Consider the following 19,226-nt stretch of genomic DNA (forward strand, 5'->3'; position numbering starts at 1 on the left):
TGTGTTTGCTAAGAACGATGTATGTCTTCTTGTATGGGGATTGTACGTCATAATTTAATCATCTGTTTACAAGCAAGTGCATAGCTGTACTCGTAGCTGTTTTTCAATAACATGAATTAAAAAGATGTGTTCTGTTTTATCGTGTTTTAAATTCAGAATTTATTATTTGATTTTTGTATTACCACGTATTATATTTAACAAACAGTGAAGATGCCTTTCTTTTCCTTTTCTTTTTCAGTTATATTACTGGACTCTAAAGCACAACAGACAGAGTTGGAATGGATTTCCTCTCCTCCCAATGGGGTAAGTAGTCTCTACAAAAATTAAATTCATAAAGACAAGTAGTTATTTCACCAAAGCAATTGCAATACTGGCTTTAAATTAACTTTCCCTCATATTTCTCTTAGTAATTGTACCAAGTGTTTATGGATCTTTCAGTTTTAGAATGGAAATAAGTGTACCTCAGGTTACGATGTCCAAACGTTAGCTAATTAAAGAATAGAGTCTCTTTGGAAGTTCACGTAAATGTTTTCACTAGTTTCATCTTTTGTCACATAGACCTCTGTGGTAAACCAGAAAGCTTTTTATGTTTGTAACACAGTATTTTAAATCACTTTTTTCTTCATCCTGTAGAAAGAGCAGACCTTCTTTTGTGTGGAAACTTTCTAAAAATATGTTTTTCATTTTCTGTATAATGGCTGATCATAAATTTGTTTATGATGTTTTCTTTGTAATTGAATAGCACAGATTGAAGTGCTCTGAAAAAAAACATTTATACTGCAGATGTGTTTGAAATGACATTCCAAATTTGAAACATCCCCAAATCTCAAGGAGCTTCATATCTGGAATGAGGAACCAATTATGTGGTTAAGGCCACCTCCAGCTTTCTTACAAATGAATCTCATGGTATTCCATGAAATGTACCATTGTGTAGTAGTACATCATTATAAAAAATGAGATGTTTAGAAACATCTGTATTATTGTTTTATTTATTGTATGCATAAACTTTAGAAATGCTGCTTTCAGCCTGAATTAGAAGTGATATAAAACCCCTTATTCCTCAAGTCCCGAGGAAGAAAGAACATTTTCAGAATGATACAGTGAGTATGTTGTCCTACCTTAGATCAGCCTGATAAATGATAAATTATATGGCTAGTTCTTGTTTGTGGAAGCAGTCTTGCAGCATCCATTGTGACTCTTTGCATGAGCAAGGAGTCTTGCTTGGGGGATCAGGCCCTTAATCTTCAGCGCCTTAAGAAATCTGGAGCCAGAAGAGCGTGAAGTGTGAGTAGGGATATAAAAGTGTAACAAATCCTTTAAATAAGAAGAATGAAAATCTGAAAGTGTCTTTCTTTAAAAGCAAGATCGTAAAATCAATACAAGCATAAACTGGAAACAAATGTAAGAACTTCAGAAGAAATGTAATGTGAGCTCAACATTTATGATGGCTAATAACCTCAGCATTAGCATTTTGCATTGATTGAAGCTGCTACCAGAGGTGTTTGAAAGATTACGTTGGTGACAATTACATTAGGCTAACCTGTAGATAATGAAAGACATGTCAACACATGTTACACATGTCGGCATATTTAAAGGTGAAAGAAAGTAGAGTCAAATTCAACAAATGGCAAGAGGCTACTTTCAAAGGTAGAAGACAATTTCAATAAAAAATTAAAAATGAATTAAGGCTAATGACTGGATTTGTTTGCGTGAAAATGGTCAGAAGTAGTTGTCTGTGAATCAACATAGAAGTACCATTTCAAGTATGTAATTTTGATTGAAAATATTTACTTTTAGTTACTGTGTTGTCTGCTGTGCAATAAAGATTTCATGAGAATGAATTCAGAAAATACAGTTCTTGAGAGAAACTACTGCTTCAACAAAGTACAGATTATATCACCCAGACACTCGTTAAATGCCTCATTCAACTGCAAATGTTACATCTAACAGTGATCTCAAATATTGTTAAGATAACTAAAGAAGTTTAAGTACCATATATTGGAACAGATAGAACAGGATATGGTCAAATAGAATGGCATGCGTATCATTGTATGTGGAAGTAGGATAAAGCAGAATTGAATTTTCTTTCTGTAAAAGGCAACATGGAATTAGTCACTTTAAAAATACTAATGAGGTGTGAACTTACATGATGTAGGTGAAAACCTATCCTGAAATACTGTTAATTTCTTTTTTCTTCCATAGAGAAGCAGGTATGCCTCCAGTGGACCATTTGAAGTAATGGTTCTGTGATTACTGAATTAAGCCAGAAGTCCTGTTTCCCTATTTTTTTTTTTTAAAGAAACACATATTCCATGGCTTTAGGAAAATTTGGAAGGCTAGACTGCAGCATTCAGTGCTAGAGATAACATAACGTAAATCTTTTAATTTGAATGTAGAGTTTTGTACTGTTTTTCCTTGACTGTAGCATTAAAGTATCCCTAATACCTACTAACTTCATGCGGTGGTGGGTTCTTGATTCTACAAACTCAATAATGTAGTTTTTGGAAAAATGATTTGATTTTTGTTAAATATACCTTTCTTGTATTTTTTTTTTGCTTTGCTTTGCTTTGGTGGTTTTTTGTTTGTTTTTATGTGGTAGGATCCCATCAAAGCTCAGAATCTGGTCAAATTCTGTTCCATGTTGAGCTTATAGTGCTCACGCTTCACAAATATAATGCTTTCTCTAACTGGAATGTCCAGAATCTGGCTCAGTGCCTTGAGAGAGAGCATCACCTAATGTACAATTGAGATTATAAAAATCAGTAAACTTTAGGCTTTGTATCTTTTTTTGTCATATTTGGGTTGGTATGGAGTTTGTTTGTTTATTTTTATTTTGTTTGGGTTTTTTATTCTTAAGTGTGACAGTGCCCCGATCCCCATTTTTTTCCTCCCCTTGTTAGTTCTTAGAGGGAGAAAAGTGTTACACATTCAAATCTAATAAATCTATTGTAATGATGGATTTTTTTCTGTTCTGAAATGAATACAGTTCCATATGCAATCAGTGCAATTAACTTCATGACTTTTTAATATTTCAATATTTAATACCGCATGTATGAATTTATAATATCGTATGTACCATGTCTTTAGTAATTGTAGGTCTTTGAAATGCACTTTGATATTTACAACTTCTGTGCATTTCAGCATCTACCATACATTCTGTGGTGTTAATTTCCAGCATCAAGTCAGCCACATCTGCTTTCTCTTGGAGCATTGGAGCAACATTAAAATGATCTCATTTACTGTCAAATACGCTTGCAAAGTACTGTATACTGCATGGTTTCTAGTTTGGAAAATCAGTCTGGATAACCAACCTTTCACGCTTGGTTACCAGTGTGAGGAATGTCAAGGGGTGCTCCATCCTGCAGAGGTGCCAAGCATTCTAGTCCCACAGAACACTTAAGCACATGCTTACCATTAAGCTCATAAGTACTGTCATTGATCTTAAGCGTGAGCTTAAGTGCATTATTGACACAGGGCCAGAGGGCTAAGTGCCATAAGAAGTCATGGTTGCCTGTATCATTGGGTGAGGATAGTTCAAAAAAAACCCCTAATTTATTACAGCTGCAGTTTCTGCAGTATGTTAAGTGTTATAAGAAAAGTGTTATGAAGAGGTGAGAGATGGATATTGTTTTGGATGTACCTGTGCAAATTTGCCTGCTTGATTTCAGTGGGTTTACCATTGCTGGAGGTGCACATTCCAAAGTAACCGAACTCTGTTAAAGACTGCAGATCTGTTACACACTTACTGGTTTGTTTCACAGTTCTTATCCTAAGAGGGAATAACAACAAAACCCAAGCTTTGAACCAGTAAACTTTCAATCATGTGAGTTGTTCTTAATTGAGTATTTAATCTCATGGTTCATTTGAACACCCAGTCAACCGAAGTTCATTTCTTTTAACATGGATGCAGCCACTGAAAAAAAGTGAGGTGAGGAGCATCTGCTTACATGTGCTGGTTTCTGAGTAAAACAGAACATGGAGTGAACAAAAAGGGGACTGCCGAGGTGTTTTCTCACCTCCAGATTTTTAATTCTGTCAATTTTCTTGTTTTCTTCCCATGCCACTTTCCCTGTATACTGAAAATTGTATACCTGATAAGTTTCAGGAGCCTTCTGCTTTCTGTACACCAGAAAGCTCCACTCGGTGTTGTATACAGAAAGACTGTAACCCTAAGCAATTTGAGTTCCTAAGACTTCTCTGATAGTACATTTCCCTGGAAATGGAGCTACTTTTTAGTCTTTGCTTATGACTTTAATGAAATGTGGGAGAATCGAGTGTGGAGTTAGAGCTTGATATGCTGAGCAGCTTGCCTTTCCTGTAGCTTCACAGAATCACAGAGCTGTAGGAGTTGTTAAGGATCTCTGGAAGTTGTCTAGTCCATACCTCCACTAAAGCAGATTCACTATAGTAGGCTCTCCCTCGGAATTGGATCTTAGATGTGAATATGATTTTTGAAGGTTATTTATATGTGGATGGAGGGAGATCTTGTATTAATATCTATTTTCTTCACTTGAGTACTTAAGGATATTGTAATAATAGCCTATTTTTTATGATGTCTTACTGTTAAAAAGGAGTAGGACTTAAGTTGTGTGATGCTTTTTCAAATACACAATAGTTACATTTGGTAGCATCCTTGTTTTATATTACTAACTGTTTTTTATTGTTTTAGTGGGAAGAAATTAGTGGACTGGATGAAAACTACACTCCTATACGAACATACCAGGTATGCCAGGTCATGGAATCGAACCAAAACAACTGGCTTTGGACTAACTGGATTGCAAAAAGCAATGCACAAAGGATTTTTGTAGAACTGAAATTCACTCTGAGGGATTGTAACAGTCTTCCTGGAGTTCTGGGGACTTGTAAAGAAACTTTTAACTTGTATTATTATGAAACAGACTACGATACTGGCAGGAATATCAGAGAAAATCAATATGTAAAAATAGACACTATTGCAGCAGATGAAAGTTTTACCCAGGGTGATCTGGGGGAGAGAAAAATGAAACTTAACACAGAGGTGAGAGAAATTGGACCTTTGTCCAAAAAAGGATTCTATCTTGCATTTCAGGATGTAGGGGCCTGCATTGCTTTGGTCTCTGTGAAAGTCTACTACAAGAAGTGCTGGTCCATCATTGAGAACTTAGCTATTTTTCCTGACACAGTGACTGGCTCAGAGTTTTCCTCTTTAGTTGAAGTACGAGGAACTTGTGTCAGCAGTGCAGAGGAGGAAGCTGAGAACTCTCCGAAGATGCACTGTAGCGCGGAGGGAGAATGGCTAGTGCCTATTGGAAAGTGTATCTGCAAAGCAGGATATCAGCAGAAAGGAGACACCTGTGAACGTAAGTAGACATACAGCTTTTATAGTGTGCAGTACAGATTATATTGCACCATTTTGTTATTTCTCTGCAACAGAAATACATCGTCAGTCTGCTGTTAAAGTTTCAGATCCTCAGTCTGTTCTCTTCCTACTGGCCAATCTAAAGCAGTCACTTCTGGGTATGGAAACCGGTGCTTGTGTGCTGCATTTTACTTCATTTTTGTTTACAGTTATGCCTCATACAAGTTTTTAAATATAAATTCAGGACTAAAATTTTCAACAGTTTAAGGTGACATTCCTTGTACTTATTGGTACAGAACTTTACATTAATAATCTCTGAGCAATTCAACACCTTGTTCTTTCATATGGCCTGTAATAATTATAAGGAAATTGAAACTGAGAAAATAAATGTAGAATGAGGTGTGGTTAGTAATGGGAAGAATATATACACAATAAAATCTGCTTTGGAGATTTGCGTTGTAAGTGCTTACAAATTTAGACACAAAAGTATTGTTTTAGATCTTTCAAACAAAATATCATGTTTCCAGATTGAAGTATGTTTCCCTTTCTGCAGTATCATTTTGCATGAAACTAATGTGGAACTTTTCGCTTTCTAGGGGATCATGGTGAATAGTTTGAAATACTAGTAAATCAGAGACTAATGAGCTGTACTTTCTAATTAAAACTGATTTAGTTACACAGATTCTTAGAAAAATACTTACCCTTGGTGTTGCTGTCAGTGGGTCTACATGCATAAGGAGTTTCTGTGTACTTTAGAAAAGGATATTTTACTCTCTCTGCTTACAGTAAAATCAAGACAGTTTGTTTAAAGACTGATATAATTTTTTAAAATGTTTATGAAAATATATAATTCTTATCATAAGATCACACAAGCTATTTATGGTCACATTTTTATCGTAAGAGGCATGTTAGTGAGAAATGTTACGTGCAGGTTCACCACACCCACATACACTCCCAAACCTATGAAAAAGAAAAACCTACAGAATTTCAAAACCAAACCTGGCTGCAGTCACTAAACCTGAGATGTCCATGTAAGGACTTCAAATTCTGTAGAGGATTAGGGTCACCCTAAAGGAAAGTAAATGTGCTTATTATTAATAAGCTGTCATCAGGGAAAAAAACTATTGCGTTCCTGATGAGTTTTTTAGTAGGAAATTCTATACAAGGTGAAGTTGATCTGGGGCCTTTGTAGCCTCTCACAAATCTTTCATTGTTATGTTGAGAAAGGATGAGGGCTTATACACTGAAGAGGGTGATCTCATTAGGAATAATAGTGATGTGAAAAACTGCCCCCACAAAACCACTCAGCAGATTGTATTAAGGCTCTGTTAAAAATATTAACCAGTGTATCTCATTGAAAACTGTATTGAGTCTATCAAATGTTTCTTTGGAGTGACTGACTCTTTTTTTTCTTGATTACATACCTAGTCATGGTTGATGTAATGAATATACTAATTTTATTTCTCTTTAAACAGAAAAGAGAAAGTATCCAACTAAAGAGGCAATATATATACTGGGTAGCGGCTGAGAGGGGTGAGAGGTGGTGGTGGGGATAGAGAGAGAAAAGTAAGTGTTTGGTAACTGGAATTCAAGTAACTTATTTATTAAACAAGCTTCTTAATTTCTAACCACACTGATGTTGACAAAAGAATTAAATGATAACTTGTACTTGAGTATAGCAGTGTGCTCATTTGCAAGAACACTTCTCACTGTTGGCTTGCTTCCAAGGCAATTGCTAAGAGAATACGCTACACTGGAAGCAGTCCAGAGGATCATTTATAGAATTTTTTTCTTTTCTTTCAGTGGTCCTATTAAGAATTTGAAAACAAACTCTGCTCCATATTGAGGCAAGTTAATGTATTTGAGAGAGAAAAGGTGGGAGTCAGCCGCTCACCAAATGTGTGTTGCTGGCAGCACAGAGTCAGGCTGATCTGAGTGACTGTGGCTCACAATAGTAATTGCAGTCTGTAATGCTTGTTAGCCATGTCTGTGCTTGAGGATGTTATTAAATATGATCAACTATGTAGTGACCGATAATACAGCTGGCACACTGATACAGCGTCTGTTTTTTGTGACAGATATTGAGGGAAACTTATCTGAGCATTGACACTAATGCAGCTGGCTATCTGTTACTGTCAAGCTGTGTAACAGATCAAGCAGAGGCAAGTCAATGTGTGCTTCCTTAACCCAGAGCTTTTATAGCCTTGTCTGAGGGCTCACTTCTGCAAATACTTTGTACCTGGCATGCTGTGTGACTTCTTTGGGACTACTCATGGTAGAAAGCATTGTGCTCTGTCAGGACTGGCTGAAGTCTGTGATTCCTCTCTCACGCTTACTGTAGCTCACCTGAATTAATTTAACACAATAGGAAGGCCTTTTAAAGATACAGAATAATGCCTTATCTGTCTGCATTGTAGCAAAGATAGGAGTAGATGGCCACATTGTACTTCCAATAGCTCTTCAACCTGTAACTCAGTGGGGATTTTCATTTGTGTTATGCTGCCTTGATTGGCTGACTGTGATTGAAGAATGCAATCCTTTTGCATACAGCTTTTCTTCTGTATGTGAAATTTCTTGAATTCAGATACTAAAACAATTGCCTTTTGATTTATACTAATTCTGCACTGGATGTGCTGCCAGAACCCTTATTTTTGTTGTTGTTTTTGTTGCATTGAATGCAAGTAACTGGCAGAGTCTGGAAGAATAAGAAAGGAAGCAATCACGAGTGGTGAAATGCACCAGCTAGACACCAAACTTCCATTTGTTCATTCTTCAGTGTTCAATCTTCTAAGCTGAATTAATATCTTTTTCAGATGTACACTGATTACTTCTCGCTATTGATGCGCTTAGAATTCCATACCATCTCAGTGATCTATTGTAATAACACATACAAAAAAGAGAGTTTAACTCCATACAGCTCACAGTGTTCATGTAAGGCAAAATCTTAAAGCTTGTTATAGAAAGCATGAGAAAACTATATAACAGTATGAACTTTGCACTGCACTTGGTTTTGTTGTTTTTGCTTACATACAAGGATACTTTCTCCTCAGAGTTGATCGCGTCTGCTAGTTTTTGGAACTATACTGAGGTATAGAGATTTTACATTGTACGGAGAAGTACCTAGCAAACAAACCTGAAAGGTACTTAGCAAATCTTCTAACATCACCCACTGTGCCTGCTCCATCAAGAAACAAAACAAAGAAAAAACAAACAAACAAAAAACCCACCCAAATGCAATGCAATTTTCTCTATCTGTAGTGGACTCCCAATGGATGTAACTTTGGTTTCTTTCTCACAGTGTTGTCCAGTCAGTGTGTTGCACATATAAGGACCACACTGATATCAGTGATTGGTATGTGAATGAGAAAATGATTCCTTGAGAACCCCTAGTATAATGCATTTTTCATCTGTTTCATGTTAGTTGAATGCAGGATGGGAGAATTATATTTACGCAGTTGGAGCAGTAGAGTGATATTTCAGAAGGTAAGAAGCATCTCTTAATATGACTGAAGTGAGAAATTACATAGATGATTTAGGACCAAGTCCAAAAACACAGAATTTGAGGCAAAGCCAAAGTGTAAGTTTTACTATTAAACATCTTATAATACTAAAACATTAACAGTTGTTTTAGTGCCCCCTCAAATGGGGGGGGAGGGTAGAGGGGGAGGGATTATAGCTACTTGCACATTCTGTCTTTATGATGAAAAAAGGAAGCTACAGACTTTTCTTTCCAAACTTTGCCATGTACTGTACATTGTGCCAGGCTAAAAGCTCCATCTATTCCTTCTTTTTTCTTTTCGGGTCAGACTTTTATCTTTAGGCTTTGTGAAATATTACTTGATAACAAGGCAAATTCTGTTTTGGCATCTGTCATATTTATGGTCAAGTGGTGCTTTTTGTTATTGTTGGGTTATTGACTTTTTTAATGTGTATGTTTGTAGTTTTCATTTTTCCCTTTTAATATTCAGAAGCTGATGTTCCACGTGTTTGCTAGTAGAGGGCAATGAATTTATGGGGGATGTGAATGAGTTGTTAAAATAAGGGTTACCATGCTTCCAAAAAACCTGGGTTGCATGGTTAGGCCCAGGTAGGGTGTCCCAAAACCTGTGGATAATTTGCTAATGAGGTAGCCTTTTTAGACATTCCTGTTGCTACCATTTCTGTTTCACTTCATGGAGAAGTGACAAAATGGTAAAATGCATGCTGCTGGAGATGTTTTCTATCAAGACTCTAAATGTTTCTTTCTTGAAGAAGTGTTACCTTGTTTCCATTTGCCTCCGAAATTACTCTTGGGAAGATAATGTAAATACTCTCAGCAAACTGAACAAGAGTAAAGCATGAGGACATTTCTGACAGTTTTGCCATTTTCTCTAGAATGAAAGTTCAAGGGGAGAATGTCTGCCTCCTTTCTTTCTCCCTCCTAAGATATCAACTAGTTTTTCTGTCCTTTTGAAACAAATGTCACTGTGATCGGGTATCAGATCCCTGACACTACCACATAGAAACTATTGAATTTTTTAAAAACGCATAATGTTAAATATCTTTCCAGCAAATTCTAGCAAGATTTAGAAAAATAGAACATAAGGTGAAAGTAAGACCTTCAATCTATATGATCAAGAGTACAGAGTAGTTTTTACTGTTAAATATAGAGCTATGATCTTCACTTCAGTCCTCGTTTGGAATTTGTAGACAGTTAAGTGTCTTGATTTCTTTCACACTGGATCAACAAGCAGCCTTTCTAAAGTATGACGTGAACATATGTGAGGTATAAGGTTGTGTTAAGTTGAACAAGAACCATACTGTAGAGACAGTTGAAACTGGTTAGCTCTCATCCATAGTGTCATCAGTGATGACATTAAATAAATCCAAATGAATAAACCGCAGAGATGCTGACTGATTAGGTTTCCATGAACTAGCTGGTTTGCTCCAGAAGAACTGACAGGAGTGAAATACTGTATGCAGATGGGCTATCAGGAGCCCAGAAGAAGCAAAATTGTAGGATGACATTGAATGTAGAGCTCTCTTCTCATCTCTCTTCCTCTTCCCAAATTTTGTTGTTTCTGGGAATTAATTTTATATTTGCATTTTGCCAGAGCTTTGCTGAGTATCAGTTTTGTAAACAAAATGTTATACTTTTTTTTTCCCCCCCAATCAGATTCACTAGTGAGCACAAATCTTGAAAAAACAGCAATGAAATCAAACAGAACCTTAATAGCTTCTCCTTTAGTTACAGAGGAAACACTAAAGCTGTCTTTACAGATCTGGGATGCCACTGCTGAATTAGCTCTGGTTTCTCAACAGCTGGGCCGTTAACTCCTCAGCCATAAAGTCTAGATCTTCCCTTTGTTCTAAATGAAGCATTAGCTGGTGGTTAAAGCTGGAATATCTTGGTGACAAATCTGTTGTCCAAAACCATACATCGTGCTTCTGCAGCAAACTCTTCTCAGAAATCTTTTGTGAAAAGTTGCAGTAATGAAGTGGTAGCTCTTCTATTCTTTTTAAAATAGAAAAGGCTTTCCTAGGTGAAAAAGCCACTGATTTGCTTGGAAATTGTTTTTTATTTTTTCCTCTTTCTTTCTCCTACAATTTCTGTTGATCTCTGGGAATTAAGCCAGAGAATTTAAATGAAATTTAAATGTTCTTTCATTTCTAAGTCTAAATGTAACAAGTGAAACACACAAACACGGTTAGGTTGTATCTCATGCACGTCTGTTCCTTCATGTTATTTTTTAAGTGAGGCAAAAACAAAAAATAACCAAGAAGGTGCTGAAGACTGAAAAAGTGAGGATCGGTAGAATATTGAGAAGTCAAAAGCAGAGATAATATAATGGAAAACTGATCAGAGAAAAGTGGGAGCATGTAAATAAATGTTTAATTAATCTGCTATATGTATTTATAAGACATCTATTATACAGATGGTAAAATGCTGACAAAGTAGTTCAAGCAAACAGTGCAGTTCAAATTAGATACTGTCTGAAAACAAAGAGGCTTGAGCAGAAGAGTGGAGTTGAAGTTCTTATTACAGAAGTGGGAAGAACACAGATCTATGCTTGATATGATACTGAAGTTGAAATAAATGTAAATTACTTGTACAAAATGTTTTCTTAACTAGATTAGCTTTTGAATTTTGCTGGATCCCAAACTCCCTCCTTTCTCATGAAAATGTTAAGTCTCCGCACATCATTTTTTATATAGTAAGCAGCATTAAATCCTGTCTGCTTTTACTTAGGATTCTAGAGAGATAGTATCTTATTTTCCTTTTATGTGGGTTTTCATCTACTATCATCTTTATTAGCACTTAAACTACAGTGTAAAAACTAATTTTTGATTGTTGACTTCCCAGCATTTAATCTCAGTGTTTTCACTGTACAGTGATCTGTACAGCTCTGTCTGGAAAACCAATTGAGTTATTAAAAACAATAAGCTAGCAAAAGTTTATAGACTAACACTTTTTAAATTGAAAACAAAACGTTTTCAAATATTAACTTCAAAGACAAAATAGATAAGTGGATCTTTCTGTGTGGATTCAGTTTTGTAAATCACACATTTTATGTCTTTTTTTTTTTCCTTCTAGAAATGCTATGAATTCTGTGTGTGTGTTTTGTTGTTTTTTTTTTTTTAATAAAACATTAAGGCTCTAATGAAGTTAAGAATAAAACAGTTTTTAATAGCCTTTCTTAAATGAGTTTAAAAATTCTGTTCATGGAGCTAATTGAAAATGCAGCATGGTTTAGGAGACAGTAAAAATATGTATATTTTCTACTATAAGCATTCACAGTGTGTTGTGGTGTAAAGCAGGAAAAAAAGTCAGTTCGCTGTTTAATTTCATGAAAAGTGACTTCTTACAGAATGAGATTTCTAATTCCCTCTATTACATTGCCTTATTGAGAAAACAGCAGCAATAGCAAATATATTTAAGACATTTAAAACGTTTAAATTTTATGAAATATCTTCCACTTACTTACAAAGGCTTTTATCCCTGACCACTTCTTATTGTTTTCTTTGCTCATCTCCATGAGTTCAATTGTTCTTCATGTTAATAAAAAGGTATGGAATATTTGAAAGAGAATAGTACTGTAACTAGTAGTTGACAGCAGAAGTTACCTATTTTCTGTAGGAATCTCATTTGTTTTCTTGTTCCCAGACATATTGACAGTATGTCCAGTGTTTTTGAATGTCTTTAGTAAGGGAGTATTCTTATGCACTTTTGCACTGGTAACTATTTCTGACTGTATAAAGTCTCATTATTAAATGTGTTAATAAAATCTAGTCAACATATTGAAAAGTAGCTGTTCATTATTTAACACCTTTTTCTTCCATTTTTCCCTTTCAATAAAAAAAAAAAATTCTTTTTGGAAAAATATCTTTTAGAAGCTACGTACATTTTAGGCAATTTGACTTAATGTAATTTGTAATTCAGAGTAAGAAAGACCACCTGGTATAAAGAGAGATAAGAATTAATTTATTATTGTTCTAGAATCCCTATCATGTCAATCTGTGCACACACATAGATAGCAAGTCCAATCAGCTACATAAAGCTATCTTGAAGAGGATAAAGTTACTTGCATCCATAAGAAACATGAGGATTTTCCTACCCTAGGTGAATTGATACTACTTAATTTTTATGGTTTAAATTAGATGTATGTGATTATTAGCAAAATGCAGCTCTCGCAATAGTAATACCAAGCATAAGTCTAACATCAATTATTTAGTATTTTATGACATTTGACATAGCTCAGATGTGTGACTGATTGATAAAAAGGAAATACATGATCAAGAAATGTAATTATAATTATTTCACAGTTTTTCACAGAGAAGTTGGTGCAAATCTAGAGCCTTAGTTTTCTGGTTAACTATTGACTTTTGAACAGAAATATTTGATAGTAGCTCTTACCACAAATAAGTATGCTTTAGAACCTGTGGTCTTAAAATGGATCTCCTGCTTTTCAGTATTATAAGTAGGCAAAGCCTTACACAGAAAACTACCTGTGTAACTGTGGGCTTAGGCTTCATCCCTAGCACTGAATTGCGAGAATCCGACCAGCTCCATCAGCGTAACACCACATGTTAATATTTTTCTGCTGAGGAAAACGCTAAAGTTCTAAGTAGCTGTAAGCATATGCATAAACCTAAAGCTTTATTTGATGAAATGTATTTAAATTATTTTTTGATTAGGAGTGTTTTTCTGAACTGAAGGTATTATGTTGGTAGAAATGTGTACAGAGAAGCATATATAAATGGCACTTGAACATTCCACAGATGGCTCATGAGATGTATAAACTGTAGCATAATTAATGGATATAACCTGTTAAATTATTTCCTTATGTTGAGTGAGTGTGAAATACCACCAGCCTAGATGACTGGTGCTGATTTTCCAGGAGATTGAACGCAGAGTAAATTCAACTATGCTAGCCTTCCTAGGTCACGTACCTCGTACTCTTGTCAGGTGACTGATACGGTGTCCTCATATAATATGCATATGACCAATTCCATATTCCCTTCAGGTTAATGGATATATCCTTATGATGCAGCTAAATTGCCAAGTATCCTCTGACACTTGTTAGAGCTTGTTTTTCTCAAATGACCTTATTTCTCAAACAATTTTGTTGTAGTCTTGGAGCACAGTGTACATGTATTTCTGCGTAGAGATCTAGTGCCCTGTGTATGAGAAGGGCAGAGTGTAGAGTTCTTCACCCAGTTCTGGTAAAGGGAAAACTCAGCAGGTGCCTGGAGTTTTTATTGCTGATCTGATCCACTCCATCTGAAAAATTAAAACTGTCGCCTACAATCCTCCAAATCTCTCTTTCTCAGATTAGTAGTGGGCTTCACTTGGTAGCAGTAAACACAGCATTCTTTCAATTTTCTGAAGGCACCATTTTTTTTCTACCCTAAACCATTGTATAGATAGAGTTTGAGAACAATTGATATGTCTCATGGATGTCTATGTGTTGCCTATTTGAATTGATCCATTTCTGTCCACAGAGGCACATAGTTGGTTTTGAGAATCTAGTTAAAATCCCGATCTAAAATTATGGAGCCTTTGCTTAGCTACCATGAATGTTGGCAATTGGGATTCTACAAAGAAAGTTTACTATATTCCTAAAGATTTGGAAATCTGTGTGCCAAACAATTTAGCTATGTTGGTGCTGAAATAAGTTACACATTCAAAAATTAGATGTTCTCCACTCTGTGAACGTGGTTTGAGTGGGCAACATGTGGCTGTGATCACTGATCATGTTTACATGATCTCATTCAGCTCAAGTTTTCTAAACTTGGGTCGATTATTTTTCTTGCTGAGCAGAACTTGAACTGAGATCTCTTGCTTTAAATACTACATGTCAACTAACCAACATGCAGTCAGTGTTAGAAGGTTTTAATAACCCCAGCTGAAACTGTTGCTGTCTCCATAGTCTAGCAGTTAAAACCATTCATATGGAGGAATCTATAGTCTTTTTCGTTATGAACTATATTTATATACTTACATCTATAAATTGCTGATATGATTGTGTATTTTCTTATGAGGGTAATTTGTTTATATGTCAAAGTAAATTCAGATGTATTAATCTTTTTCCTCTTAGACTATAGTTTTAGTATGCCTTAAAATATTAAATAATAAAATTAATCAGAAATGAAAAGACTGCATGAAATTATTCTTAGATCATCTTTGCTATTTCTTTCTGAATTGCTGTCTGCAGATAATTTTAGATTCTAATTGGGATCTCGTGGAAGATGGGATTTTTCTATTTTATTTTGTTGTATGGGAACAGCCTCATGATACGGTTTCCTTGCTGGAAAAAAGGCATTTAATCTTAGATATTTGCTCTCTCATGTTTCAAAATACCAATTTACTTTCTTGATTGATTAAAATTAATATAACTGCTAACTCATTGTTTTCATTTTTGTCCAACTTTATTTATTGAAAACATGTCCTCTGCCAATTCTCTTCAGAAAAAATTAACATTGTTTTCTTATAATTGTAGCATTATTTTGTGCTATCTGTATGTGTTTATGCAGACAGATGGAAAACTTTGAGAATGTGTGCAGTTTTACTAGCTGGAAAAGGAAACACAGATTAAGTCCCCTTAAATGATAGCTAGGAGGAAAATGGCATTGTTTTAGCAAATCCCAAAGCTCTACATTGTCACCTAATTAGCTCACCTATGGAAGTCTTAGCTGAATTTAATCTGCAGCCTGCTACTGGTAAATGTGAAAGTATCATGTGCTTAAAATCATAAGCAGGGCTGAAAACTGTGCCCCACAGTGCTTGCTTATGAATATAGAGTATTAAATTTGTGATCAGTGACTTTCTTTTCTGCTCGTTTTCACTTATCATTAGCTGCATATCATTTCATTTTCTGATTAAAAGGGGCAATTCTTTGACTTCATGGTGTGTGTTCTTGTCTGTCTGCTTTAGTTTATCAACTGAAATAAGTCTCTATTTGGCCTATTATTTAAAAAAAAAAAAAGTCTAGTTAGTGGAATTGCTAGTGAATAGTGTTAAAAAATGAGGGTAATAAATAGCTTTTTTCTATAACACATGTTTTCCTGGATGAGTGTGATAGAGCAGGAGACAATGATTTCCCTACTTTTGATCTTATATCTTAAAAATTTTGCTATCATATGTTAAGATACAAAGTCATGGCTTCCTTTCATACTGTAAAATATGCAGTTTTTACAGTGGTATGAGATTCAAAATTGCATGACACAAGTAGAAATGATTGTTAAAAAAAAAAATCACAGAAATAATGTTCAATCTTTATGCAGATAATTTTTTTTTCCCTTTCCTTTATGCTAGGACTAAAGGAAAATACAATCCAAGTTCTCTGAGAGCAAACGTCACATTTTAAATTCCACCATTTAAAGTGATTTTGTGTATTTAAATAACGACAAGAGTATTCACTATTAATTAACATTCAGGAGATAACTGACTGTCAGTTGCCAATCGAAGTGGTGTTCTGAAGAATGTTGACATTGATTGATGGATGTGTTCTGGGACTATGCACAAACAGGCGGCTCAGGTCATCTGAGCGCATAAAAACAGTACAGATCTGCTCCACATACACAACATATCTTTTGCTTGAGCTGTCCTTTCTTCTAAATGGAGGATATCCTCTCATGCTCCCTAGATTTACTGATTTGTAAGATAAACATTAGCTTTCTACACCATTGTTGTCAATTAAAAAGAGGCCATTTTAATCTTGTAAATACAGGTAATGCACAATTGCTGTTGCTAGCAGTGAGTAGCTGAGATGTGTAAGCATTCAGACTGAAATAGTATTTTTTTGAATGCTGCTTTATAAAGTGCTATACGTACGTAAATGTATACTAAGGTAATTTAGGAGGAGGAGAATCCCAATCTTTATATTGAAAGTAAGAGGAGGCTTTTCAATCTTAAAGTCTCTACAATCTTTCCAAAAGGGAGTTCTAAATATCTGTAGTCATATGTGATGTTTTCATGTCCCTGAGTCAGTACTGTATTTATGTTCAGTGAAATACGATCCAGCTTTTGGCACTCTGACAAGCAACCTGTACAGTGTCAGGAGGGAGAAAGCAGTGAAATGCCAGTAGAAGTTCCTATGGTCTGGTGATGAGCACGGGGATCAAAGTAGTGTTAATGAGAAAGTTGCGTAGCACTCTGTGTTTCTTCCTGTTCCTACTTTGGACTGATTTTCAGTAACAGGCATTTTTTGTTGCTGCCCAGGACCAGTTTCTTAGTTTTATGGTTTCCTTCTTTTTCAAGAAGGATGTAGCATGCCCTTTGTGCATCACATATGATTTACACTTTCCCTATGCTTGCTTGCCCTGTGGGAGAAGTGTATCAGTTCCTCTTAACTTTTTTTGGTGGATATGTAATCAAAAAACTAATAATTAGCTAGAGTAAAATTGTATGGTAGTTTATGGACAATATAGCACATAGATAGAGCTGATACTTTCCTATATAGGTGGTCCATCTTCAGTGTATCATTTTCTTCAGAAGTACTTATTTCTTTTTGTCATACTTCATTTTAGTTCTCAGAATATGCCTATAAATATATCCTAGTCGACTTGGATTTAACTGCAAAGAGTTGGACAATTGTCCATTAAGGTTCTGGGAAATGGGAGTACCATCTGATCAGAGCTCTCTTCCTATCCATAGTGAGTGAAAACTCGTACTGTACTGTATTACACATCTCTATAAGTTAACAAATGGATCTGTCTCCTCCTTAAAATCCCCATAGCTGTCTGTTCTGAGAAATGCAGTAGTTTCACCCAACCCAGATGGAAGTACTGTGCTGCTGGGGATCCCTTGCCAATCTCTATCCTCAATAGCAGTTTCTGAAGCATATTGGAGAAATCTGTTGAGTACTGTCATTATTTCAGATTTATGTCCTAGTTCTCTCTCTGCTTCTTCCAAGTACCTGCAACTGGAGTTCCTTAACACTTCCTTCGAGGCTGATATAGCACGCTGAAGAGGCAGGGCGCCCTGCCTTTACCCAATGGAAAGGGAGACTACAAATGTTTTTGTTACAAAACCACTTATTTTCCCTTGAGTAAAATCTTGCTTGCTTTATTCATAAAAATAAAATAAAAAATAATTAGTCCCTTGGGACTAGTTGTGAGAGTAAGAAAAACAGGAATTGGCCCCATGTCATAACCATCTGTTATAAACACAAAGAGCAAAGGCCCAGTCTTGCAGCCCTTGCTTAAAGCAGTTTATTTAATAGGAGTTACTACAAATATGAAAAATGTGTGTTTTCCTCATTACTGTGGCAATATCCCTACGAGTAGTGTTAAAAGAAAAAAAATCATCATGAGTTGTGGTGTACAGTCACACAATTGCATTATTATATATTGACGTAGGCTGTAATAAACATCCCAAGAAATTTAAGTATTACTTTTTTTCAAAGATCATCTCCACTGCTTTCACACTTTTTTTCATAGTACATCTTTTGGTTTTATGACTGAATTGTGACTGGGTTTTCTTTTTTTAACTGATTTTATGACCAATGTTAACTTATTTTTGGAATATGGTTAGTTTGAGAAAGGTGTAGCTTTCCCCCTCTCTTAGAAACATTTTTGGAAAACTGAAATAATTGGATCTGAACTTCCATACTATTTTATAGGAGAAAGGTAGGCTTCTGTAGGCTGGATTGCTAGACTGGTTTACATTTTTGTCTCCGTTTTTGTGACCCCCTTTTGTATTGGCTCCAAATTTGTATTCTATTAATAAATAAATAAATAAATAAATAAATAAATAAATCTGTTTTGGTATCCCCCATTCATTTTTAACATCATCTTTCACATGCAGCATTTATTTTTCAGAGTTGTGCTAGAGAAAGTAATTAAGCTTAAGGTTTTAATGTGGGTGTTAAATCTATGCCCGTCACCTCTGGCTATGGACCTATGCTAGGCATAGCAATGGTCATTATAATCTTGTGGATTGCACCTCAGTAGGATACCAGTCACCCTGGATAGCTATACTGCTTTTAAGGGTGGCTTTGTGCAATCTGGCTCAGAGCACGTTCAGTACAGCCCAGAATCTAGGAAAAAAGCGTAAATTAGATTCAAAGTCAAGATGTTTCCATAGTGTATGTTGAAAGACAGGAACTGTTGTACTGGATCAAAGAAGTGGCTTGCTAAATTCATTATCTTTTGCCAGTAATGGCTAGTAGCAGATAAAAGAATATCAGTTTTGTTTTTCTTCGACTCCTAAGAATTCCCTACAGCTGTTGTTTTTTTTTAATCTCTCCTCCAGTCATTGTCATTCAAATGTTGAAAGATATCTGATTGTTTCCCTTCCATGGATGTGATATGTTCTCATCCATTTTGTGTTCATATTGTGTTTTTGTGGTTTTTACTAAGTTTGTGGCCTTAAATTCAAATAGTCTGAACATTCCTTGGTGTTTAT

The 19,226-nt window shown here is 35.4% G+C and overlaps 1 protein-coding gene across 4 annotated transcripts in view; it reads left to right on the plus strand.

Annotated features, from left to right (window-relative positions):
* The window catches only part of EPHA7 (EPH receptor A7), a 155,080-nt gene that overhangs the window by 3,893 nt on the left and 131,961 nt on the right, over positions 1-19,226 (plus strand). For 3 of the 4 annotated variants that reach the window (XM_090135997.1, XM_090135994.1, XM_090135996.1), the window contains exons 2-3: positions 239-303; positions 4,670-5,339. In XM_090135997.1, coding sequence (XP_089992123.1) covers positions 239-303; positions 4,670-5,339 — 735 coding nt within the window. The remainder of the gene's footprint in view (positions 1-238; positions 304-4,669; positions 5,340-19,226) is intronic. The other variant, XM_090135995.1, reaches the window with a different exon arrangement.

Source organism: Phasianus colchicus, chromosome 2 (genome assembly GCF_987193195.1).
Source record: "Phasianus colchicus chromosome 2, bPhaCol1.hap1.1, whole genome shotgun sequence".
Taxonomy (NCBI): Eukaryota; Metazoa; Chordata; class Aves; order Galliformes; family Phasianidae; genus Phasianus; species Phasianus colchicus.